Below are 26,639 nucleotides of genomic sequence, written 5' to 3' on the forward strand. Positions count from 1 at the left end.
GTACTCCAGCCTGGGTGACAGAGTGAGACTCTGTCTCAATAAAAAAAAAATAATTTTTCTACTTCTTTTTACCTTTTTCATGTGGCAACTAGAAAATTTACAGACACATATGTGGCTCACATTATATTTCTTTTGGATAGCACTTCTCTAGGCTTTGGTATCCATTACCTTGTCAAAGTTTTTCTGGCCAAAAGCCAGAAAAAGCACTTTTAATTATTATCACAAGTGGCAAAATATTTTTGTAAGTTTGAATACTAATTTACTCTCATTTGGTCATGAATCTTGACAGTTTATAAGTAAGTTATTCAGCTTCTGCACATCTGAAACAAGGTGACTAATAAATCATTAACCATTAGCAAATCTGTAACCACCTGATACACTAAAGATAGAATATATTTCATGGTGCATATTTACATTTGTTGCATACTGATGGAGTTGAGCCATATATAGTGAGAAATGTTATTAACCCTATCCATACCTTTCTTTTTGGGAGGCTCTACTGCAGTTTGTATTAATCCCCCTCACTATAGATGAACTGCAATGGTCTGTTATAAGTTTAAATGAGATTAATTTCTACCTTTTAGGTGAATGGAGCAAGAATATCACCTTGGTTTGTTTTAGTGATTATGATTACTTTTTTCAATGCCATTTTTCACACTCAAGCATACTAGAATTAAACATTAAATGCCATTATCATGAGTTCTGAATATAAACACTTGAGGATAGGCAGAATTATGATTTATAATTCTTTGTACTGTATGTTTTAGATGTTCGAAAGTACTCTGCTTATTAAAAATTAAGTTTGTGGCTCTTATAAGAAAGCGAATGATGAGGTAGCTGTGAAGAGACCAGAATTTGTCTTCACATTGCTGGGTGTCCCTTTCTTGACTGCTGTGCTTCCTACTTCCAAAGAAAGTTCTAGACCTGGAGTATCATGTTAGTGCCCTGAGGAAATGTAGTTTCTGTAAGGGCCAACTTTCTCCCATCTCCAAAGAAGAAAAAGAGTCAGTTTTCCAAATATGTTTTAATATGCATATCATCCAGGCAGCATAATGTTATATTTCAAAGACAAATTTATCCATTTAATAATTGCTTTTAAAAGTTGGTATTCTCCACATAGAACATATTTTCTGAAATTTCAAGAATATTTTCAGGTAAATTAAGAATTAATTTCTTCTAAGACTATCCAATGTGTCTCAATCTATTCCATAATATAATCAGTGATAAAGATTCACATGTATCACCAAATTCGAGGCAGCTTAGTTGAAAAAATTTGAAACAGCTTACTGAATTCCTGGAAGAAAATAAAACACCTTTTAAATGTAGGTAAAAAGTATATTAAACTTAAATATTTTTTACTTGAGATCCAAGTTTCTTTTCCAGGATTAGGAGCATCCATATCATTCTTTAGTTATCTCTAAGGATATTTGGTTCTAGACATTTTCACATGTTAAACAATTAAATTTGCTTGTGGGTGCAAGAAAAGCTTATTTTTGTCACATTTCTTAAGTGCCATATAAGAACGGCAGATGGGTTTATCTGCTCTGCTAGCTATCACTAGTGGCTGCTTGCAGTATTACAGTAGGAAGGTTCTGAGGCTCCATCAGTGAGTGGAGACAGGGTCATGATGAACTGAAGTGTGTCTCCTATAGGCCTCTATGTGTGTGTGTGTGTATTGGGGTGAGGAACACAGTCTACTACCAAGTATTTTCAGTTCTGACCCAAAATGGAACGTGTGTTATGCCAACAATTAAAAATCTTTCAGGCCAGGCATGGTGGCTCATGCCTGCAATCCCAGCACTTTGGGAGGCCGAGGTGGGCAGATTGCTTGAGGCCAGGAGTTGTAGACCAGCCTGGGCAACATGGCAAAACCCCATTTTTACAAATAATACAAAAATTAGCCAGTATGGTCAGGTGCAGTGGCTCACTCCCGTCATCCCAGCACTTTGGGAGGCCGAGGCCGGTGGATCACTTGAGGTCAGGAGTTCGAGATCAGCCTGGCCAACATGGTTGAACCCCGTCTCTACTAAAAATACAAAAATTAGCCATGTGTGGTGACGTGCGCCTGTAATCCTAGCTACTGGGAGGCTGAGACATGAGAATCGCTTGAACTCGGGAGGCGAGGGTTGCAGTGAGCTGAGATCACACCACTGCACTCCAGTCTGGGCAACAGAGCAAGACCCTGTCTCAAAACAACCAAAAACACTCACACAAATTCTTCCTTCAGTGTTAATACCAGAGGGTTGGTGGCTGAGTAAAAATATTCCCTCATGTTGCCAGAGTCAACTGTGAGTGAGTAAAGGGGCTTCCTAATCTTACTAAGATCTGCATTTGTCAAGGCAAGACAAAGAACTCCTCTTTTCCATTGTGCAGATGACTTTTATAACCAAGAAGCATGTTCCAAGCTAGGAGAATTTACCATTTGCTGATTCTGTGGTGGTTTCCTCAATGGCATGTGTGTTCCTTTGGATGCCTGCAGGGGTGGTCACTGCAAAGTCATCATCTGTGCCACTGGGAGTTGGGAGGTGGCCTGCTGGGGTTCCCTGGATGGCAGGATTTACACCTGCTCCTCCTGCTGGAAGGCTTCCATCCTGGACATCTGGATTAGCCCCTGCCTGACTGGTGGGCAGGATGCCTCCCGGGAACAAGGAATGGATGATGAGGCTCGTGAAGATTTGTGGCTGGAATGAGGGAGGCAAACAGAAAACAAAGTTAAAAGCAGCACATTTTCTTTTCTCTTTTAAGGGGAGCAAGTTTGGGTAGGAATGGAAAGATGGAGAGAGTAAAGTCAGAGAAGACAGCAAAGACCTGGCATTCCTCAGGGGAAATACACCCTTGCGCCAGCCTAGTCTGATTCAATACTGGGACTCTTTGCTATGCTCCATTTCCCTCAGAAATAAATTACATATTATTAAACCTAACATGTAATCTTTCTTTTGCTCATAACACTTTTTTTCAAAAAATAATTTGAGATTAAAAATTAATGGAAAAATTGATTCAAGTAGATTAATCCTGATGGCTTTCATCCCTTCAAGTTTTTTTGATGTATTTTTCAAAGGTGTTGGAATACTCAGTCAGAAACATTTATCCTGGCAATTCAGCTATTGTATGTTCCTTGAGGATACATAAAGAATTCCTGTCTATTGGAGTTTTTCATTTTTAGAGAGATTCTGATCGAGCAGGTCTGGAGCAGGACCTAGCAATCTGCCTTTTTAACCAGCTTTTGATGCCATCCTGATTTGCTGGGTAAGGAATGAAGTTTGGGAAAAACCGTGTTACATTTAAGAGATATCGAAACCAGAATTAGACTTATGCTGGATGACAGATAGGAGTATAGACGTTTTCAAACTGAGGGTTGTGACATCCACAGTTTTGAAGTAAAAAAAGTGAGTGTCAGTCATCATTAAACAATAAAACAGGCAGTAGACTAGTAGTGCATTCTATATAGTAAAGGTGAATGCTGTTTGTGAATGTGTGTGTGTGTGTGTGTGTTAAGCTGCATGAAAAATGTAGTTGCTATTGTGAGTTGTATTAAAAATGTTTGAAAAACCACTAGTGTAGTAGGTTAAAAAATGGCATTGGATCTGGATCCACTCTCTTCTTGTCATTGTTGCCTTTGAGGCCTAAATTACTTAAACTTTTAATCTCAGTTTCTTTATCTGTAAAGCTGGGTCAAAAATATCTGCTTTGTGCTTTGGGGAAGGTTGAAGGCAACATATGTAAAGGATCTGCTAAAGTGCTGGTTATATAGAAGAACCTTCAGTAGCTGGATATGGATGTTCATGTATCAATGTTGGCAAAACAGACACTAGCCCCATTACATGGTGATTATTTATGGACAATATAGAAAATATCTACATTTTCCATAATAGAAAAGCTGTTGAATAACTGTGTTCCCAAATATTGCCTCAATTCTGTACTGTTGTCATGTTCAGATATCATGTTAATTCAAGTCCTTTTCTCTAGAAAAGGACCTATAGAGGAATGCATAGAAGTGTCTAGCAATGGTGATATGAACTGTATTTAGGTACAGCCCTCCAATTATTTATGTGTGTAGGAAAGAGTTCATTTATCACTATCTGATGCTGGAAAACGATATATTTTTCCATAAAAATTAAAAATCCAAGTCAAGGAATTTAATCTTTCCCGTAGAAACTCAATATTTATATTATTCTACATTTGCATACATTTCAATAGTTTATAATCCTAGACTGAAATCCTTATGAAGTTAAAAAATGTGCTTTGCCTTTCTGGATAGAACTGAATCTGATAGCAACAAACGGAAACAAAAGCTAAGTCAAATTAATAGAAAAATAGCTGGAGAAGGTGGAGCCAAGATGGCCGAATAGGAACAGCTCCATCTACAGCTCCCAGCGTGAGTGACGCAGAAGACGGGTGATTTCTGCATTACCATCTGAGGTACTGGGTTCATCTCACTAGGGAGTGCCAAACAGTGGGTGCAGGACAGTCGGTGCAGCGCACCGTGTGCGAGCCAAAGCAGGGCAAGGCATTGCCTCACTGGGGAAGCGCAAGAGGTCAGGGAGTTCCCTTTCCTAGTCAAAGAAAGGGGTGACAGACGGCACCTGGAAAATCGGGTCACTCCCACCCTAATACTGCGCTTTTTCAGTGGGCTTGGAAAATGGCACACCAGGAGATTGTGTCCTGCACCTGGCTCAGAGGGTCTTACGCCCATGGAGTCTTGCTGATTGCTAGCACAGCAGTCTGAGATCAAACTGCAAGGCGGCAGTGAGGCTGGGGGAGGGGTGCCTGCCACTGCCCAGGCTTGCTTAGGTAAACAAAGCAGCCAGGAATCTCGAACTGGGTGGAGCCCACCACAGCTCAAGGAGGCCTGCCTGCCTCTGTAGCCTCCACCTCTGGGGGCAGGGCACAGACAAAAAGACAGCAGTAACCTCTGCAGACTTAAATGTCCCTGTCTGACAGCTTTGAAGAGAGTAGTGGTTCCCCCAGCATGCAGCTGGAGATCTGAGAACGGGCAGACTGCCTCCTAAAGTGGGTCCCTGACCCCTGAGCAGCCTAACTGGGAGGCATTCCCCAGTAGGGACAGACTGACACCTCATTCGGCCGGGTACTCCTCTGAGACAAAACTTCCAGAGGAACTATCAGACAGCTGAATTTGCGGTTCATGAAAATCTGCTTTTCTGCAGCCACCGCTGCTGACACCCAGCCAAACAGGGTCTGGAGTGGACCTCTAGCAAACTCCAACAGACCTGCAGCTGACGGTCCTGTCTGTTAGAAGGAAAACTAACAAACAGAAAGGACACCCACACCAAAAACCCATCTGTACATCACCATCATCAAAGACCAAAAGTAGAAAAAAACTACAAAGATGGGGAGAAAACAGAGCAGAAAAACTGGAAACTCTGAAAAGCAGAGCGCCTCTCCTCCTCCAAAGGAACGCAGTTCCTCACCAGCAATGGAACAAAGGTGGACAGAGAATGACTTTGACGAGTTGAGAGAACAAGGCTTCAGATGATCAAACTACTCCAAGCTACAGGAGGAAATTCAAACCAATGGCAAAGAAGTTAAAAACTTTGAAAAAAATTAGACGAATGTATAACTAAGATAACCAATGCAGAGAAGTGCTTGAAGGAGCTGATGGAGCTGAAAGCCAAGTTTCAAGAACTATGTGAAGAATGCAGAAGCCTCAGTAGCCGTTGGGATCAACTGGAAGAAAGGGGTATCAGTGATGGAAGATGAAATGAATGAAATGAAGTGAGAAGGGAAGTTTAGAGAAAAAAGAATAAAAAGAAATGAACAAAGCCTCCAAGAAATATGGGACTATGTGAAAAGACCAAATCTACGTCTGATTGGTGTAGCTGAAAGTGACGGGGATAATGGAACCAAGTTGGAAAACACTCTGCAAGATATTATCCAGGAGAACTTCCCCAATCTAGCAAGGCAGGCCAACATTCAGATTCAGGAAATACAGAAAACACCACAAAGATACTCCTCGAGAAGAGCAACTCCAAGACACATAATTGTCAGATTCACCAAAGTTGAAATGAAGGAAAAAATGTTAAGGGCAGCCAGAGAGAAAGGTCAGGTTACCCACAAAGGGAAGCCCATCAGACTAACAGCAGATCTCTCGGCAGAAACTCTACAAGCCAGAATAGAGTGGGGGCCAATATTCAACATTCTTAAAGAAAAGAATTTTCAACCCAGAATTTCATATCCAGCCAAACTAAGCTTCATAAGTGAAGGAGAAATAAAATACTTTACAGACAAGCAAATGCTGAGAGATTTTGTCACCACCAGGCCTGCCCTAAAAGAGCTCCTGAAGGAAGCACTAAACATGGAAAGGAATAACGGTACCAGCCACTGCAAAATCATGCCAAATTGTAAAGACCATCAAGGCTAGGAAGAAACTGCATCAACTAACGAGCAAAATAACCAGCTAACATCATAATGACAGGATCAAATTCACACATAACAATATTAACTTTAAATGTAAATGGGCTAAATGCTCCAATTAAAAGACACAGACTGGCAAATTGGATAAGGAGTCAAGACTCATCAGTGTGCTGTATTCAGGAAACCCATCTCACGTGCAGAGACACACATAGACTCAAAATAAAGGGATGGAGGAAGATCTACCAAGCAAATGGAAAACAAAAAAAGGCAGGGGTTGCAATCCTAGTCTCTGATAAAATAGACTTTAAACTAACAAAGATCAAAAGAGACAAAGAGGGCCATTACATAATGGTAAAGGGATCAATTCAACAAGAAGAGCTAACTATCCTAAATATATATGCACCCAATACAGGAGCACCCAGATTCATAAAGCAAGTCCTGAGTGACCTACAAAGAGACTTAGACTCCCACACAATAATAATGGGAGATTTTAACACCCCACTGTCATCATTAGACAGATCAATGAGACAGAAGTTAACAAGGTTACCCAGGAATTGAACTCAGCTCTGCACCAAGCGGATCTAATAGACCTCTAGAGAATGCTCCACCCCAAATCAACAGCATATACATTTTTTTCGGCACCACACCACACCTATTCCAAAATTGACCACGTAGTTGGAAGTAAAGATCTCCTCAGCAAATGTAAAAGAAAGAAATTACAACAAACTGTTTCTCAGACCACAGTGCAATCAAACTAGAACTTAGGATTAAGAAACTCACTCAAAACCGCTCAACTACATGGAAACTGAACAACCTGATCCTGAATGACTACTGGGCACATAACAAAATGAAGGCAGAAGTAAAGATGTTCTTTGAAGTCAATGAGAACAAAGACACAACATACCAGAATCTCTGGGACACATTCAAAGCAGTCTGTAGAGGGAAATTTATAGCACTAAATGCCCACAAGAGAAAGCAGGAAAGATCCAAAATTGACACCCTAGCATCACAATTAAAAGAACTAGAAAAGCAAGAGCAAACACATTCAAAAGCTAGCAGAAGGCAAGAAATAACTAAAATCAGAGCAGGACTGAAGGAAGCAGAGACACAAAAAACCCTTCAAAAAATTAATGAATCCAGGAGCTGGTTTTCTGAAAAGATCAACAAAATTGATAGACCGCTAGCAAGACTAATAAGGAAGAAAAGAGAGAAGAATCAAATAGACGCAATAAAAAATGATAAACGGGATATCACCACTGATCCCACAGAAATACAATCTACCATCAGAGAATACTACAAACACCTCTATGCAAATAAATTAGAAAATCTAGAAGAAATGGATAAATTCCTCCACAAATACACCCTCCCAAGACTAAACCAGGAAGAAGTTGAATCTCTGAATAGACCAACAACAGGCTCTGAAATTGTGGCAATAATCAATAGCTTACCAACCATAAAGAGTCCAGGACCTGATGGATTCATACCCGAATTCTACCAGAGGTACAAGGATGAACTGGTACCATTCCTTCTGAAACTATTCCAATCAACAGAAAAAGAGGGAATCCTCCCTAATACATTTTATGAGGCCAGCATCATCCTGATACCAAAGCCTGGCAGAGACACAACAAAAAAAGATAGTTTCAGACCAATATCCTTGATGAACATTGATGCAAAAATCCTCAATAAAATACTGGCAAACCGAATCCAGCAGCACATCAAAAAGCTTATCCACCATGATCAAGTGGGCTTCATCCCTGGGATGCAAGGCTGGTTCAACATCCGCAAATCAATAAATGTAATCCAGCATATAAACAGAACCAAACACAAAAATCACATGATTATCTCAATAGATGCAGAAAAGGCCTTTGACAAAATTCAACAACCCTTCATGCTAAAAACTCTCAATAAATTAGGTATTGATGGGATGTATCTCAGAATAATAAGAGCTATCTATGACAAACCCACAGCCAATATCATACTGAATGGGCAAAAACTGGAAGCATTCCCTTTGAAAACTGGCACAAGACAGGGATGCCCTCTCTCACCACTCCTATTCAACATAGTGTTGGAAGTTCTAGCCAGGGCAATCAGGCAGGAGAAGGAAATAAAGGGTATTCAATTAGGAAAAGAGGAAGTCAAATTGTCCCTGTTTGCAGATGACATGATTTTATATCTAGAAAACCCCACTGTCTCAGCCCAAAATCTCCTTAAGCTGATAAGCAACTTCAGCAAAGTCTCAGGATACAAAATCAATGTGCAAAAATCACAAGCATTCTTGTACAGCAATAACAGACAAACAGAGAGCCAAATCATGAGTGAACTCCCATTCACAACTGCTTCAAAGAGAATAAAATACCTAGGAATCCAATTTACAAGGGAGGTTGAGGACCTCTTCAAGGAGAACTACAAACCACTGCTCAACGTAATAAAAGAGGATACAAACAAAGGGAAGAACATTCCATGCTCATGGGTTGGAAGAACCAATATCGTGAAAATGGCCATACTGCCCAAGGTAATTTATAGATTCAATGCCATCCCCATCAAGCTACCAATGACTTTCTTCACAGAATTGGAAAAAACTAAAGTTCATATGGAACCAAAAAAGAGCCCACATCACCAAGTCAATCCTAAGCCAAAAGAACAAAGCTGGAGGCATCATGCTACCTGACTTCAAACTATACTACAAGGCTACAGTAACCAAAACAGCATGGTACTGGTACCAAAACAGAGACATAGATCAATGGAACAGAACAGAGCCCTCAGAAATAATGCCGCATATCTACAACTATCTGATCTTTGACAAACCTGACAAAAACAAGCAATGGGAAAAGGATTCCCTATTTAATAAATGGTGCTGGGAAAACTGGCTAGCCATATGTAGAAAGCTGTAACTGGATCCCTTCCTTACACCTTATACAAAAATTAACTGAAGATGGATTAAAGACTTACATGTTAGACCTATAACCATAAAAACCCTCGAAGAAAACCTAGGCAATACCATTCAGGACATAGGCATGGGCAAGGACTTCATGTCTAAAACACCAAAAGCAATGGCAACATAAGTCAAAATTGTCAAATGGGATCTAATTAAACTAAAGAGCTTCTGCACAGCAAAAGAAACTACCATCAGAGTGAGCAGGCAACCTACAAAATGGGAGAAAATTCTCGCAACCTACTCATCTGACAAAGAGCTAATGTCCAGAATCTACAATGAACTCAAACAAATTTACAAGAAAAAAACAACCCCATCAAAAAGTGGGTGAAGGACATGAACAGACACTTCTCAAAAGAAGACATTTGTGCAGCCAAAAAACACATGAAAAAATGCTCATTATCACTGGCCATCAGAGAAATGCAAATCAAAACCACAATGAGATACCATCTCACACCAGTTAGAATGGCGATCATTAAAAAGTCAGGAAACAACAGGTGCTGGAGAGGATGTGGAGAAATAGGAACACTTTTACACTGTTGGTGGGACTGTAAACTAGTTCAACCATTGTGGAAGTTAGTGTGGTGATTCCTCAGGGATCTAGAACTAGAAATACCATTTGACCCAGCCATCCCATTACTGGGTATATACCCAAAGGACTGTAAATCATGCTGCTATAAAGACACATGCACACGTATGTTTATTGCAGCACTATTCACAATAGCAAAGACTTGGAACCAACCCAAATGTCCAACAACGATAGACTGGATTAAGAAAATGTGGCACATATACACCATGGAATACTATGCAGCCATAAAAATGATAGTTCATGTCCTTTGTAGGGACATGGATGAAACTGGAAACCATCATGCTCAGTAAACTATCACAAGGACAAAAAACCAAACACCGCATGTTCTCACTCATAGGTGGGAACTGAACAATGAGAACTCATGGACACAGAAGGGGAACATCACACTCTGGGGACTGTTGTGGGGTGGGGGGAGGGGGGAGGGACAGCATTAGGAGATATACCTAATGCTAAGTGACGAGTTAATGGGTGCAGCAAACCAACATGGCACACGGATACATATGTAACAAACCTGCACATTGTGCACATGTACCCTTAAACTTAAAGTATAATAATAAAAATAAAAGAAAAATAGTTGGAGAAGTACAATGAAATCCCCAAACAAAGAAAGGATAATCTAATGCAAGGAACTATAAAAATGTTCAGTTCATTGTAGTACATAGCATATTTTGGATTTATGGTCAAAAGAGACTATATGAGGACAGAAAACATTGTGATAGAAGTGAAAATAATTTGAAATAGTATTTTTAATTTTTTTTACCAATTCCTCTGAGCTTAGGATAGTGCCCTAAAAGCAAAATGACAAACACAATTTGTTAGACACATTTTAATATATTTGTAGTAATATATGTATAATATCACTTAAAACTTAAAATACTTTCAAAGATTATAGAGATTTTGCCTTTCCAATAATATGTTAAACTGCCTTATCATCTATATTACAAAACTCAAGTCAGCATATGATGTGAGACTGCTAACATTCATTTTTTGAGTAATGAGTTAATTTCCATCCAAAAATTATATATTTTTCTATCATTAAGTGGATGTTCATTGAAGAAAACTTATGCAGAAAGCAAGCTCTTGTGATTATCAGTGTCCATATAGCACAAAGTACATTGAAAACCTCACAACTATCTAGTGAATTGAGGTAAGAATAAATATTTCACAGCAAGGTGATTTAAAATCAAGACAATATTAAGCATAATTTTTACCTGGGCTCCAAGTTGTGTGACAAAAATTGGTAAGATCTGAAAAAATGAGAGAAAAACTCATTCAAAAGTAAGTTCTGGAAGATGGTATAAATACTGATATCTTTTGTTTTTATTTTTTTTTTTTTTTCTGGAGATGGAGTCTTGCTCTGTTGCCCAGGCTGGAGTGCAGTGGCATAGTCTCGGCTCACTGCAACCTCTGCCTCCTGGGTTCAAGTGATTCTCCTGCCTCAGCCTCCTGAGTAGCTGGGATTAAAGCTGCCTGCTACTATGCCCAGTTAATTTTTTATATTTTTAGTAGAGACGGGGTTTCACCATGTTGGTCAGGCTGGTCTCAAACTCCTGACATTGTGATCTGCCTGCCTCAGCCTCCCAAAGCTCTTGGATTACAGGCGTGAGCCACCTTGTCCGGCCATTGATACCTTTTTAAAAGGATATAGTATCTGTTAAGCAGATATTTATTACTAATGTATTATCTATAATCACAGATATAAATTCACAGACCTGGATGGGAGTTTGGAACTTTTCCAATTTGTAAAAAGAATATCAGTCCTAGAGAGATTTAGAAACCAGTTCAAGATAGCACATTTAGAAGATAGAAGTTAGTAAACTGGATAAACAACAAAAAAATTGTTCTCAAGAAGTCTCCAAACTGAAAATTATTTCAAGTAACAATAATGTTAAAATGTACAGATTTCTTTCAAATGGCATCTCAGAAGACACATTAAAACATGCGATGGGTATTTTCAAATGTAAAGATTTCTTGAGGTATATATATTTAGTCTTGCAATAGTTGTCTGGACATCTTGCTGTTAAAATAAAGCAATTATAGGGAATATTGCTCAGTAACCCCTGGCATTGGCATAGCTCTTAGTACTAGGCAAGAAATAATTCAAGGGTCACTGATAACAAACTAAATATTATAAATTTAGTTCACAAAAAGATGAAAAAGATTTGAGTGAGGTGTTGGCATTCTCCCATACTCTCTGCTACTCTGAGAACTGGCCTGAAGTTTGTCAAAGAAAGCTAAGGTTTTAAAAATTTATTCTTCTTTCTATAGAAAATTCAAAGTGTCAGGAAAGTAATCAAAATGGGACTCTTAATTTCATAATTACCAAACCAGAAGATTTGAAAGTCTTATGAAATAGACTGTTAACTATTGTTTCCCAAGACAGTTGGTGCAGGAATTATGGAACTATGGAATGCCTACAAGGAAAAATTACATACATTTATTAAAAAGCCTTACAATCAGGTGCTTGTCTACTGACAAAAAAGGACAACAAAACAAGAACAAAAAACCCAACTAGCCTTCACGTGGCAATGGGAAAGTGGTCGGTACATTTCGGATTTAAGAGAAAATGAAATGGAAATTTCTTCTTTAATGGAAAGTTGGAGTGGAAAGAACAAAAAGATAGAAAGAGGAAACCATAGATGTCTAAGTAAAAACTGTAATGAAAGGTACTCTAATTGTTCACCAATATAACAATAAAGAGGACTTTTTTTCTTAGTTGTCGGTAGGGAAATTATTTGAAATCGTAATAGCTAACACATCGCACGTTTACTATGCGGTAGGCATTGTTTTAAGTGTTTTCCATATATTTACTCATTTGATCTTTGCAACAGCTGTAGAGGAAGGTTCTACTTTAATGCCCATTTTAAATTTTGAGCAAAATGAGCCACAGAGTGGTTAAGTAACTTGGCCAACATCATATAAGTAATAAGTGTAGAGCTGACATTTAACCAGAAATTGTTTGGCTCTAGAGTTCACCAGCATGGTTCATCTTTCTTTGATAAATGCGAGCCACCAGTAGGTGTCCAGGTTGTGGCAGAGATAATAAGCCACTCTGCACAGGGAAAGGCAGGGCTGGAGGGACTAGAGCTGCCCAGGGGAAGGTCAGGTATGGGAACCCCTGGTGGTAGCACATCCTAGAGACACTGAAGAATTGCCACAGCAAATGGAGACTGATTTATAATATTGCATAGAGAGTATAAAACGTGAAACTACACTGAAACTTTTGTAATATCTCCAGGTTCCACTAATGCCTTGACTTAGGAGGGAACTCTCTGGGGAACATGAAGATGTAGTAAGTCTACCGTCAAGGTTAGAGGAGGGCAACAGCGGAGACTGAAGCTGGGCAATCAGTATGTAGATTATACTATGATCACCTGTTATGGAGAATCTCTTTTTATTTGCATCTTAAATCTTTTTCAGAGGGTCATTTTTATTATCATAATTTTTATTATCAAGATACTTTTTATGTCTTTGGCCCCAGATATTCTATTCCTAAGAGTTGGTCCAAAGGAAATAATCATTGGAATATCATAGACTTAGTCACAAGGATGCTCACTGTAGAGTTATTTATAGAAGCAAAGACTTTGAAAAAACCCCCAAATTTTCATAATAAGTAATTTAGTATACCATGGACTACTAAGCAGTCATTAAAAACAACATTGTAAGTGAATATTTTAAAACATGAAAACTATTCAAAATATATTTGTGGAAAAAAGCATGTTACAAAACATTAAATATAGCAAAAACATTTTGTTTAAAAATGTACTTATATGTATAGAAAAAAGACTGGAAGGACATACTCTAGAATGTTGACAGTGTTTGATTATGGCTAATGAGATTCCAAGTGAATTTTATTTTCTTTTTTGCTTATATGTAAATTTTAGAAAATTTAAATTTCCTAAATTCTTTATAATTAACATACATTACTTACACAATAATAAATGCTTCTACAAAAAATTAGACCATTATGTTGGGTAATGGGGGCTGAGGTCACATGCTGGGGAGAATAAGTTATCTACAAACAACTTAGTCTTGCTGTAAAAGGATTATTGTATTTTCCTCCAGAGCCTTTCTTTTCCTTTTCTTTTTTTTTTGAGACAGAATCCCCCTCCATCACCCAGGATGGAGTGCAGTGACACAGTCGCTGCTCACTGCAGCCTTGACCTCCCTTGCTCAAGTGATCCTCCCACCTCAGCCTTCCGAGTACCTGGGACTATAGGTGAGCCCCACCACGCCTGGATATTTATTTTATTTTATTTTTTGTAGAGATAAGTCTCACTGTGTTGCCCAGGCTGGTCTCAAACGCCTGGGCTCAAGTGATTCTCCTGCCTTGGCTTTCCAAAGTGCTGGGATTACAGTGTGGGCCACTGCACCCAGCCCCTCTGGAGCCTATTATGCTATTTAGAAAAGTTTTGAGAAGGTATAAATTTGAAATTTGTTCAATGTTAAAATGCAAACACTTCAAAAACAGGTGATGCCTAAAGTATGTCAGTTATATCTTAGTGTAAGCGGATTTTCAGGTTTCTTTTTTTTGAAAGCAAGTGATAGTGGGAGGTGGTAGATACTGAAAAGTCCTTGGGGACTTTCAAGGAGGAATGAAAAAAAGGGCACAAAAATGGGACAATTAGATTTGCTGAAGATAAACTTTATCCACCTCTTAATTTTTCACTGAGGTGATCTTGGTCACCAAGAAAGTCTTTAAGAGAAAACAAATATGCTAGAAAAAAACCTGGGATCTCTCAATTTCCCCCCATACATTTTTCACTTTTCAATCTTCCCCAACTTTTCAAGGTTTCCTGTCCATTAAACATATATTCTAGAGAGGTTGTGGGGTAGCATGGTCAGTTCTCTGGGTATGTTTATGAATTTTAATTAAGAACCAGATTGTCAAATACTGGTCTATGTTCAGCAGAACATTCGTCAGTTAACAATCCGGGCAAAATTTTCAAGAAGCTTTAAAAAATTTTGTTTCTACTGTAGGCTTTCACCTGAGAGAAAATGCTCTCTAATGTTAAAACTAAAGTCCAGCTGTTCAACTTACATGTGGGTGCAGTTGCTGTTGTATATTCAACCCTCCCAGGGTCAATGGGTGGGTCTGGGTACCAGGTGTCATTCCTGCAGCAGGATTTAACTGTAGGGCAAGGAAGAAGAATTTCATTGTATTTTTTTTTCAGTTTGGATATTTAGGAAACTAAAATGTTTTTACTAAACATAAAATATATTTAAAGGAAGGATTTGCTATGTAAATACATAGTATTCTATTGCATGTATACTTAGACACAAAGACGAAATTTAAAGACTTATTTAGCCTGCTTGTACAACTACAAGGGCTATTGCTAACTTTTCCCCTGTTAAGTTTTTCTTTGGCATTTAACCTATTCTGTTTGATAATTACTTGTGATTTATTTTTATCCTTGCTTTTCCTTTTTGGCTACAAGAGCAATTGTTCCTGAAAATTTTCTGATAGCTTTTTTACAATTAAGAAATTAACTCCTCTAGGTTATGCGTGAAAATTATGAGGTTAAGACTACATATTTTGTCTGGAACATGAATTATATTTAAATTTGACCACTAAAAAATCCACTTTAAGTCAGGAAAGAAACTTATTGTTCTTCTCAAACAGATTATACAGATATTCTATGAGAGGACTGAAGATCTATACAGATACTCTGTAAGAAGACACTGAAGATCTTTGTCTCTTCCAGTTTGCTCCTGTCATTGTGGGTGATAATAGCAGTGATAGTGTTTATGTGGGTGTGTGGATGCTGTAGGGGCATTAAGGAAGGTATGGTGGAGGAATGGAGAGAGGAGGAGAAGAGGGTAGAGAAACTGGAGAAGGAAACAATTAGATCCATTTGTTTAGAGACTCTCTTGCTAAGAAAAACGTTTAATGATGTTCAACTCTCTTGGACTCTTCTCTCCTCTCTTTCAACGTATCTATGTGAATAAGTACGTGTGTGTTTTCATTTGTGGATATACACACCCATATGCATGCTCCCCCCACTGTAACATTAGGCATTATATTTATTTCACAATGGGTATTAAAATGATATAAAAGATCACTTACCAGATGCAGATCTGGCCCCAGTGTGAGCATCTGTGTTAATGGTATCAGACTTAAAGAAGGAAAGACCTGCAGGGGATTGAAAGTGATGTATGAGACAAGAGGTTGTCTGCTTCCCTTACTCTGTCAATGGTGGATATCCTCATGTAATTGACACTCCTGTCAGAGGTGGATTTACCATGAAAGTAAATAAAGATGAAGCCTCGGGGCCTCTCACTAGCATTGCCCCCTTTGTGGCCCTGGGAGGTGCCCTAGCAATGTCTTAAGCTTACTGTACTTATCAGCTTAAGAAAATTTGTGATTTACTCTTATTTCTTATCACATTATAAATATTTATTTCAGTACTTAATTTTACATATCTAATTTTGTATTCTTTTTCTTAAAGAAAGTTCCCAAATTATATAAGATTCAGATTCCTTAAGGGGGAAGAATGGTTCTTGACTTGAGTGTTCTGTTGACTGAGAAGAAGACTTTAGACTCCAGTGTTATCTGATTATCCTACTTCACAAAATGTAGAAGTAGGTAAGCCATGGCCCTTCACAGCAGAGGAAGAGTTGAAGTGGGAGGGAGGGCAGTAGCCAAAAGGTAATGCAGTTTTCAAAAGTATTTAAATACGCTTTGAAGAAACAGATTGAACAGCAACACATCAACACATCAGCAACCATGAAACTTTACAAAACCAGGAGGAAATCTGCAGTTATTTTTTATAGATCATCTCTGATTCTCTGCTATTGCTGGCAAATACTGCATATGATAATGCCACAGTACCTCAAGGCCATAGATGACCAAGCTTTGTAAATAGATATAGCTATTTCTTTTCAAAGTTGACTAGATTTCACTGCTAAACCAAATGATTATTCAGATAAAAGGAAAAAGAATTAGAGTACTTTACTTTTCCTATTCAAATTTTTCAGAAAATTATATCGGTTCTTTTCCCCACTCCCAAATGAAAAGCCTCCCTCTTGTTCCATCTTGTACAGTCTTCATGTAAATTTTGATTTTAAACTGACCAGTCTTAACGTGTTTTCTTTACCGGTTTGTAAATGTTCCGTACTGTAGGACTCTTACCTGATTTGACTGCTGTTGGTTTGGTAGTGTTCCCTGATCTGGAGCCAGTTTTGTGGGAGGGAGTCCCAAAGCAGGTTTGAGCTGCTTTTGTGAAAACAAATACATATTTGATGAGGCAAGAATGTGTTTAAGATTTTGTATCCATTTATATCCAGGTTGCCCCCAATGCAAAAATGTCTATCTTTTAGGCTTTGTGTATTTTAGAGGAGTTTAATTCCCTGAAACATTATGTGCATGGTAGGACATGTAATTGCAGAGTGGAAAAATGCCAGCCCAGGAGGGGTGGGATGGTGTGGGGGGAAGGGGGCTGGGATGCACCCGAACACATGGGTTATCTTGTGGTGGTTCTTGGCTCCCATTTCTTTTCTGTACCTGCCTTTCTGTTCTGCCAGGACATGAATATATAATCTGTACCTTAGCTCTGTGCACATTTACTTTTTCTCGGGGCTTGAGGTAAGCTGCCGTCATCCTTACTACCTTTTCATGAAGCTTCCCACTATTGCCATGCCTGCCACATCACTCTTGTAACAGAAGTTCAGTTTTTCTTCCTGGCCTGGATATTTTATTAGTATATTAAAAATCACTGAATTTTAGATATGAAAATATTCCTCCTACACATTTGGTCTAGTTGTATTATTTTGTCTAATAGATGAGGCAACTGATGCTTACAGTAACTTGCCCAAGGTGACATGGTGAGCAGCAGAGCCAGTGCTAGATCCTTGTAAGTGCTCTTAGTCTCAGAATAAAAAACTTCTCTTTTGCCAGGTTGAGCAAATCCGCTTTTGCTCCTGGAGGCATCCTGGAAGGCACAGGGGTGTGGCCCTCTGGCTCTGCACCAGCCCTTGAGTCATCTAAGATTACCCTGGAGCAGTTTTGATTTCATGTTGGAGTTTCCCCCTTAGTTATGAGGAGAGGTTGGGGCTGGGCATGGTGGCTCACGCCTGTAATCCCAGCACTTTGGGAGGCCAAGGCGGGCGGACCACTTGAGGTCAGGAGTTCAGGACCAGCCTGGCTAACATGATGAAACTCTGTCTTTACTAAAAATACAAAAATTAGCTGAGCATGGTGGCGCAGGCCTATAATCCCAGCTACTCGGGGGTTGAAGAAGGAGAATCGCTTGAACCCGGGAGCCAGAGGTTGCAGAGTGAGACTCTGTCTCACAAAAAAAAAAAAAAAAAAAAAGAGAGGTTGGTATTACCTGTTCTAGGAGGTCCCTTTCAGCTTTAAGATTATATATACATGTACATATATATACATATGTATATAATACATATATATTTTGTAAGTAAGTCTTTTCATCTCCCACAATCTATTGTTATTATAGTAGCCAGAGTGACCCTGTGAAAATGATAATCTTGTTGCTCCTTTGCTCAGTCCCTGCAATGACTACCAATTTTTTTTCTTTTCTTTCTTTTCTTCTTCTTCTTTTTTTTTTTTTTTAAGTGGAGCCTTGTTCTGCCGTCCACATTGGAGTGCAGTGGCATGATCTTGGCTCACTGCAACCTCCACCTCCCAGGTTCAAATGATTCTCCTGCCTCAGCCTCCTGAGTAGCTGGGATTACCGGTGCACACCACCACGTCCAGCTATTTTTTTGTATTTTTAGTTGAGATGGGGTTTCACCATATTGGTCAGGCTGGTCTTGAACTCCTGATCTCAAGTGATCCGCCTGCCTTGGCCCCCAAAGTGTTGGGATTATGGGCGTGAGCCACCGTGCTGGCCAATGACTGTCAATTTCACTCAGAGTAAAACCCAGAGACCCCACAGTGGTCTACAGGGCTCTGGGCCCCCAGTAGCTCTCTGATCTTTCCTACCTCATTTCCCCTCCCTCACTCTGCTCTGGCCATCCAGCCTTTTTGCTGTTTCTGCAACAGGTAAAGTCCATTCCTGCTTCAGAATTTCACCTCTACCTGTTCCCTCTGTCTGGAATGTTCTTTCCCTGAACATTGGCTTTACTCTCTCACCTGTTTCTTTACTTGAATTTCCCTCTTATGAGGCCAAACCTGACTGCTGTCCTGAACATGCAGCCTGCCCCTTCTCCACTGTGCACCACCAGCCTGCTCCATCTCACCCTGCTCTGGGATCTTTTCTTCATAGTGCTCACCGTCTCCTAACCTGTCATGTGACCTACTGATTTAGACTGCTCACCATTTATCATTTGTTTCCTTGCTAAAATATAGACTTCACTGTGGTTTATTCAATGATCCATCTCAAAAAGATAAATCCATGTCTGGCATATAGTAAGCACTCAACAGATATTTGTTGAAGGAATAAAATCTTGTTTTCCTCTAGGGCCTTCACTTTCTGTAAATCTGATTTGTCTTGTATTTATTTCTTCTACTCATTGTGTTTTCTATCTGGCCCTATCCTCAAACTTTTGATCTACTGAAAACAATTGCTAGGCTGTTGTATGTCCACATTTTCAAATGGATTCACTCTTTATAGCTTTATGCTAACTCAATAAATTCACTTACAAATAATAAAAAATACCTTGTCTGTGTGTCCTGATGTTTCATTTGGTATTGTTTCGGTATTGAATAGACATTTCAGTGTCGCCTCCCTGCTGCCCTGCCCCACTAGCTCTCTAGCTGCTCTCATTGTCTATTAGCAATCTGCTGTGGCCTGCACAGCTCACCTGCTCCACCTCAGCCCACCTCACGTGAGAGCTGCGCTCCTGGAAAGTTTTGCTTGTTTTGAGTTTTCACCAATTATGTGGTAATTTAAATGTACTAGAAAAACTGTATTTTGAATAATCTTTTGGTAAATGTATTTGATGAAGTGAAAGAACCATTTGTTTTATAAAAAAATTAACTTCATACTTTACCTTGTTTAGAAAATTAAACTTGTACAGACAACTTCTTTCAAGGAGGACACACACACACACACACACACACACACACACGTATGTGTTTGGGATAAAGTAAGAAGGAGGTTGGCTACCATATCTTGTTTCATCCTCTCCCCCCATAATCCCACCCTGTTCATTTCCTTCACATAACTAATCACAGTTATTATTTATAATTTAACATTTCTTTAAAAATCATTTGAGTAAAAAATAAAAAAATTGGCAAGTGACACTGGTAAGAATAAAAAAAGTTAAAAAAATAAAAAAAATTAATGTCTACAATCCTTGTGAACACCATGAAGAATTATGCTTTTCTTTCCCTTCTCACTATTGTTTCTTCAGCACCTAGCACAATGTCTGGCATATAGAAAGTTTTTAATAAATATTTGTTGATTGAATGGATGCAGAAGTATTGAGTAAGCTTGAGCCCAACTAAATATGCTTTCTTTTATTCTGTTATTTCATAGCAAGTATATTGTAATTTTTTTCTTAATGGTCTTGAACCATCTTGAATAGTCAAAGAAAAGTCCACTAGAGATCCAAACCATTCATCCCTATATCTACAAAATAACGGAGTAAATGTTGGAGTTCTAGTGCTTTTTTATTTTTTCCTGTTATATGTGAATACTATTTATGATGAAATGTTCTCAGTCAAAAATTTTGATCATTTTAATCATATGCCTTTGATATCATATGTTTTGGTGGCCTTTTTAAGAATTTATACAATCTAGATATTTAGTGTTTCCAAGTAGAAAAATTAGAAAATATAATTTACCTCTTTATTCATGAGCAAATAACTAGTTGCCAAGAAAAAACTTCTTTTTGGAAAATAAAATAATCATCCACTTAACGCATTCATTTTTTCTCCTAATCTCTAGCCTATTGCTCTGCCAAAATAATTGACCCTTTACCACGATGGAGTGGATGCATTTAAAAAAATGCAAGTACATTGAAATATGTACCAACAGCTTATTAGCTTGTCATTTTCTGTTTTGGAAAATAAACACTGGACACTCTCAGGGAATGAGTCACAAAACAGAGCAGTTTTGATGGAGGGCAGGAGAGAGGTAGGTCTGCAGCTAGAGATGCTATTGAAGCTGGTTGGCATATAAAACAAACATAACATACTTACTGGTAATGACCGAGTTGATCCTAGAAGACAAAACAGTAGCATCGTAGTCTTCATGTTTCAAATTGCTACCTACAACAACAAAACAGTGTTACTCTTCCATGTATTTTTTTTCCTTTTAAGAGAAAATGATACTTTAAAAAACGAATGTTCTACTTGAAACATGGTCAATTAATGTTACCTTTGTGTCCAGGAGGCAAAATGTACAATACTCAAGGTCCAGTTGATTTCTCAGGTTTACTCTGGTGAAAAATTTTACCCTTCCATGATGTATGTGTTTGTAGAAGAAATTTAAACTCAGTTCCAGGAGATTGGAAACTGAGAGACCAATCAGGATTTAGCTGTCTGTTAAATCATTTGTTTTTTTTCATTTCCCAACACTTCATTAGGTGGGTTATTAGCTGCAGACATTATATTACTCAATGTCTACCATTTGAATAGAAGGTGTTTCAAGGAGAGATGCCTTATGTAATTAAAAAAAGATGCAGACAATAAAATAATTTAAATGCTTCTTCACCTCCTTCTTCTTCCCAAATGATTTCTCAGATGTATGTGTTTTATCATGTAAGTATGAACACATAAATCAAACATCGAAATATAGGGCTCTGTACATAGCTTAAAAAATGAAGTCTATTATGTAGATTGCTCTGGAACTTACGTTTACTTAACAAATAATGGACAACTTTATGTGTTAGTACATACAGGTTTATTTTATTTATTTAATGGGTACACATTATATCACATTTCTTTTTGATGAACATTTAATCCATTTCCATTTTATTTTGTAATTACAAAGTTATCACAAGCACCATTCTTATAAAACCTTTTTTTCACACATGTGGGAGTATTTTCATAGGTGTTATTCTTAGAAGTAATGTATCAGAGGATATGTATATTTAAGTAATGTATCAGAGGATATGTACATTTATGGCCAAATGGTGAATGGCTTGCTTTATATTGAACATGGAAAATGATACTATAACCTAAGCAAAACACAGGGAATCAACTGAGATTTCTTTTACAAGAAGAACTGTTAAGTGCTACTTAACATTTTACCACGAAGCTGTGGGCTTCACCTGGAATTTTTGAGATATGCCACAAAGGGAGGTGGGGGTCTGTTCATCAATTTCTGAGACCATATCAATGATAAGCCTGTGTCACACCAGGATTTGGTATTTGACCTTTAAAAAACAAAAACAGAAAAAAACCTATAGAGTGTCTATTAATGGAAAATTAACTGAGGTGATACATTTTTTTTCAAAGCTTCTCTCTAACTGTTCAATTCATCTATATAATCAATGTTTGTTACTCTGATACTCTGTTAGGAATGGGGAACATTATGTAGGAGGAGAAACACAAGATCAACAGGTACTTGCAAATATAGGAGTATTCACAGGTGTAAGAAAGAGTGTGGTGAATTTTGTTGGGGGCAAAAGGACAGGAAAAGCTTAAAAGAGGAGATCATCCTTGAGTTGGGATTTGAAGAATGGAAAAAAAAAATCTTTAAGAACACAAGGAGAGCACCCAGGCTGATCAAAGGTCTAGATGTGAAGTAGTGACATTGCTTTCTGTCACTGGAACAAGATGGGGTGAGGATAGCAGTGGAAGACAGGATTGGAGATGATATGGTGAGGATAGCAGTGGAAGACAGGGTTGGAGATGATATCTAATTTTAACTACCTACAGCTTTTTTTGGTTTATTTCTATCACTGATTTTGGCACTTCCTCAGATATTACTTTATATGGCTCTTTTATTATTTCCTGACTTTTTGTTTCTCTTGAACTAGATGGAGAGTTCCTTGGGCCGCATCTTATATTTCTTCAGTCTTTCATGTTTGTAATATTTTAAAGCATCATATGGTCATTGAATATTGATGAATAAATGGTAAAGGCATATACTATGGGGAAACAGAGCAAGATTGAGTTGAGGGAAGATTTTAGAGAAGAGTTTGGGCTTTAGGTGGATTTGGAGGATAAGTATAACCCACAAGACAGACTAGCATGTTAAAGTGGCTGATAGTGAGAGGAGCAATGAAACATAGTGCTGAAGGATGTGGAAGGAAAGCAACTTTAGGTTCTCATGGGCTTTCACAGGCAAATTCATTGTTTCTTTTATTCAATCAATTCATTTTTCCAGCCCTCATTTAACATAGATTCACTCTTTGTTCACCAATATTGTGTCGGTCTCCGGGATAAAACAATTAATGGAAGGGACAAAAACTCTGCCCTTAAAGAGCTTAGGTTTTGTTGGGGGAACATGAAATATTCAAGCAGGTCATTGTAAGAGAGGGACTCCATGACACTGGGCATCTACTTTCTTTGGGCATTATTTTCAGTGAATGTAGAGGGTTGGGAGTGTCATACATACATATATATATATATATATTTTTTTTTTTGGGTGGAGGTAGAGTTGAATTTTATGTCACTGTTGTTCTTGGCTTACGTGAGGAGACCTGTGTTATAGTGCTAGTCTAGAATATGGTTCTATTCAATAGCTCATTTGAATTGAATAATTCCTCGTGACTGGGCATCAGGTGATTTAGGGACCTCACAGTGAGTCAATTGCTTGTTGCAGACATGACTCCATCCCTCAGCAGGAATCGGACATGCCCTAGCCAGGAAACTGAGCAGTCAGTGGGATTAGATCAAAATAAACAAGCAAAATTAAAAACACTGAGTAATTTCTTAGACAAGAAATTTTAAGTCTGAAAGCAGACAACTTGCAATAATGTGATTATGGAGTTGGGAGTCAAGAAATACATATTGTAAAAGGAAAAGAATTCTTAAATCATTCCAAGACAAGGAGACATCAGCAAAAACAGTGAGATAATTTATGTTTCCAAAATGACATAGAACATCAGAATTCATTAAAGTGTTTTAGAACTATAGGACACATCTCTTAGCCCTTAGGTCCAGGCATTCCTTAAGCTTTCTTATTAGCTTTAATTGTCAGTTTCTTTGGGTTATGGTCCCTTTTGAGAAGCTGATTGAATGCACGTATCATCTCAGAAAAATGCATATATGCTTATGAATGTAATGATTATGAAATAACTTCAGGGATTTCATAGATCTCCTGAGAGCCCAACTATAAAGAAACAGATTAAAAATCTCTGAGTTAGAGGAGTCTTAGTGGAATTCCTTAGTGATTTGTGTCATCCCTGAGCTTTCTAGGATTTCTCAAGGCAAGAAACATACCCTCTCTCCAACTCCATCACACTCAATGGATACAGGAAGATCTAGGATTACCCAGACCTGAGGCACTCTTTATGAATCTCATTCTAAGAGCATCTCTTTGGCAATGAAAGGATAAAACAGACTGGAAATTTTCTATATTTCCTTACACCACTTGGTAACTCATCACAACGTCAAAAGGATTCTGTGCACAAAATTATCATTAATTATAGTCAAGGTACTTAATATGTTCAATAGCTTGATTGAAAAAATTAAGTACCTTGATAATTGGAAATGACCTCCAGCATTTCCTGATGCATGGCAATCCCTGATACCTATTAAACAGAAGCCTCCACTGTACTGGACAAGGTATTCTACAAGGTGCTAGGGTAGAAAAGTGAATAAGAGGAGGCCCTTATTTACGTTCTTCTGGAAAATGCAGTAAGTATCATATGACTATACAATGTGGTAGAGGCAAAATGGATGTATGCACAAGAGGCCAGAAAAGAGCCACATTGCATTTTGATCTTCTTTTTCTGCATTCGTTCTTGTTATTTCCTCTGCCTGGAGTCCTCTTTTTCATCCTTGACTGTCAATGTTTTACTCACCCTTAAAGATCCTTCTTTATGCTACCACCTTCATGAAGTCTTTCTTTTTGTTCCTCTCATTTGGAGGTAGCCTTTTCTTTCTCTGAAATGCTTTTGGAATTCATGACTTTCTTATTTATTTTATTCTACCTCATCTGATGCCATTGTTATTTGATTACTGTTTTGAGATATTAAATTTCAAGGAAGATTATATGTTTTGATATTTTCTTTTAGAACAATAAATATGGGTTGAATTGAATTGACTTGTTTGCCTTTATAAATTTACAAAAGTATTTAAAATTGTCAACCAGTCCCCAGAGGAAACTAGGACTTATGCTTGGAGGCCAGAAGTAGAGCAACTTCTCTATGGAGTAGTTTAGTAGGTGCCCGAAAACAGCCACTGAATTAAACGTATCTAAAATTCTACTAAGTAGATCAAACTATATAGGTTTTTGCTAATCTTTTAAAGTTTTGCCAGAGGGGATATCAGGAAACTATGTTCAGACTTCTTGGCAGATTAAATTGACCTTTGTCATAAGTGATAAAGTTCAGTGTACAATGTCATTACAAATGTGGCTATATTATACCGAATTTACTCATGAAATAGGGTTAAGCTTGAAAGAGTGTGGCAACTTTGTATTCTGTCTATGTAGACATCTTTCTTTCTTTCTTTCTTTTTGAGACAATGTCTCCCTCTGTCTCCCAGGGTGGAGTGCAGTGTCACTATCCTGGCTCTCCTGGCTCACTGCAGCCTGGACTTCCCCAGCTCAGGTGATTCTCCCACCTCAGCCTCCCAAGTAGCTGGACTACAGGTGTGCACCACCACATCTGGCTAATTTTCTGTAGAGACAGGTTTCATGTTGTTGCCCAGGCTGGTCTTGAACTTCTGGGTTTAAGCAATCCTCCCGCCTCAGCCTCCCAAATTGTTGGGATTACAGGCATGAGCCACTGCACCTGGCCTATGTAGAAATATTTCAACTCAACACTAGAATTACACACTTATGGAATTAAAAAAAATAAGCTTGGGTGTGATATTTAAAATAGGAAAGAACACCCTGCAAATGGGCAACAGATGAGGATGCTGAAGGGAAGGTAAGAGATACAGTACTAGTGTGAGGAATTAATTCATGATTTCAGTGTTTGGACGACAGTATAATGCTTTAGGTAAGGGTAAGGAAGGTGCTGGAAATTTATGTTCTTTGAGTTGATACTGTCAATTGGGCAGTTACTTTCGGTTTTGTAGACACAATCGAGAAAATGTGTAGTTTCAAAGTCAAATGGAAGGTCAGTATGTATTTTGTGGTGTCATAAGAAGTTTCTGTGATTTCAAAGTTGGATGCCGAGTCAATGTATAGTTTGGTGCCATCATAGGGAGGACCCTTTGTTTCAAATTTGCTGTTGTATATGACAGCTTCTGGGATGCTGTAGGATAATATGGTTTGATTTATGATTGTAGCAGATGATAGCATGGGAGTTGTAGTTAAAACTGGAGTTGCAGATGTGGTGGTAGAAGTTGCTTTTTAAAAATTTTTTATTTTATTTTATTTTTGCACACAAAACAATAAACATTTTCTAAAAGTACACACGTACAAAAAGATGCATATCAAGCATATTAGGAAGGTTGCACATGGGAAGACAGGGAATAGAAATGGGGAGTGGGAATTAAAGAAAATAAATGAGAGAGGGACTTTGTATGGATCAATGATAATAACTCAATCCTCTATTTGACAAAGAAGAAGGAGAAGGAAGAGGAAGAAAAAGAAAGTGGGATAAAGGATCAGAAAGGGAGGAAAATAGAAAAAATTAGAGTATGACTCCAGGGTAGACCTGTTTTGTTGTCGCTTGGTTCGTTGGTTGGTTTGACAGTTGTATTTTTCATATGTT

At 38.2% G+C, this 26,639-nt stretch overlaps 1 protein-coding gene across 2 annotated transcripts; it reads right to left on the reverse strand.

Moving 5' to 3' along the window:
* Positions 1 to 1,005: 1,005 nt before the first annotated feature.
* On the reverse strand, positions 1,006 to 21,264 carry AMTN (amelotin). Of its 2 annotated transcripts, none has more exons than XM_032164263.1 (9): positions 21,179 to 21,264; positions 21,001 to 21,069; positions 17,026 to 17,106; positions 15,961 to 16,026; positions 14,935 to 15,024; positions 11,105 to 11,140; positions 10,654 to 10,680; positions 2,420 to 2,681; positions 1,006 to 1,294 (listed from the first exon to the last, which is right to left on the reverse strand). In XM_032164263.1, the coding sequence occupies exons 2-9, from the start codon at positions 21,052 to 21,054 to the stop codon at positions 1,284 to 1,286; spliced, it is 627 nt and encodes a 208-aa protein (XP_032020154.1). In that variant the 5' UTR covers positions 21,055 to 21,069; positions 21,179 to 21,264; the 3' UTR covers positions 1,006 to 1,283. The 2 variants fall into 2 exon arrangements, with proteins under 2 accessions (XP_032020154.1, XP_032020146.1); XM_032164255.1 differs by having other exon boundaries at positions 17,026 to 17,109.
* Positions 21,265 to 26,639: the final 5,375 nt, after the last annotated feature.

The sequence above is a fragment of the Hylobates moloch genome, unplaced genomic scaffold, assembly GCF_009828535.3.
Source record: "Hylobates moloch isolate HMO894 unplaced genomic scaffold, HMol_V3 SCAFFOLD_2, whole genome shotgun sequence".
NCBI classification, from domain to species: Eukaryota; Metazoa; Chordata; class Mammalia; order Primates; family Hylobatidae; genus Hylobates; species Hylobates moloch.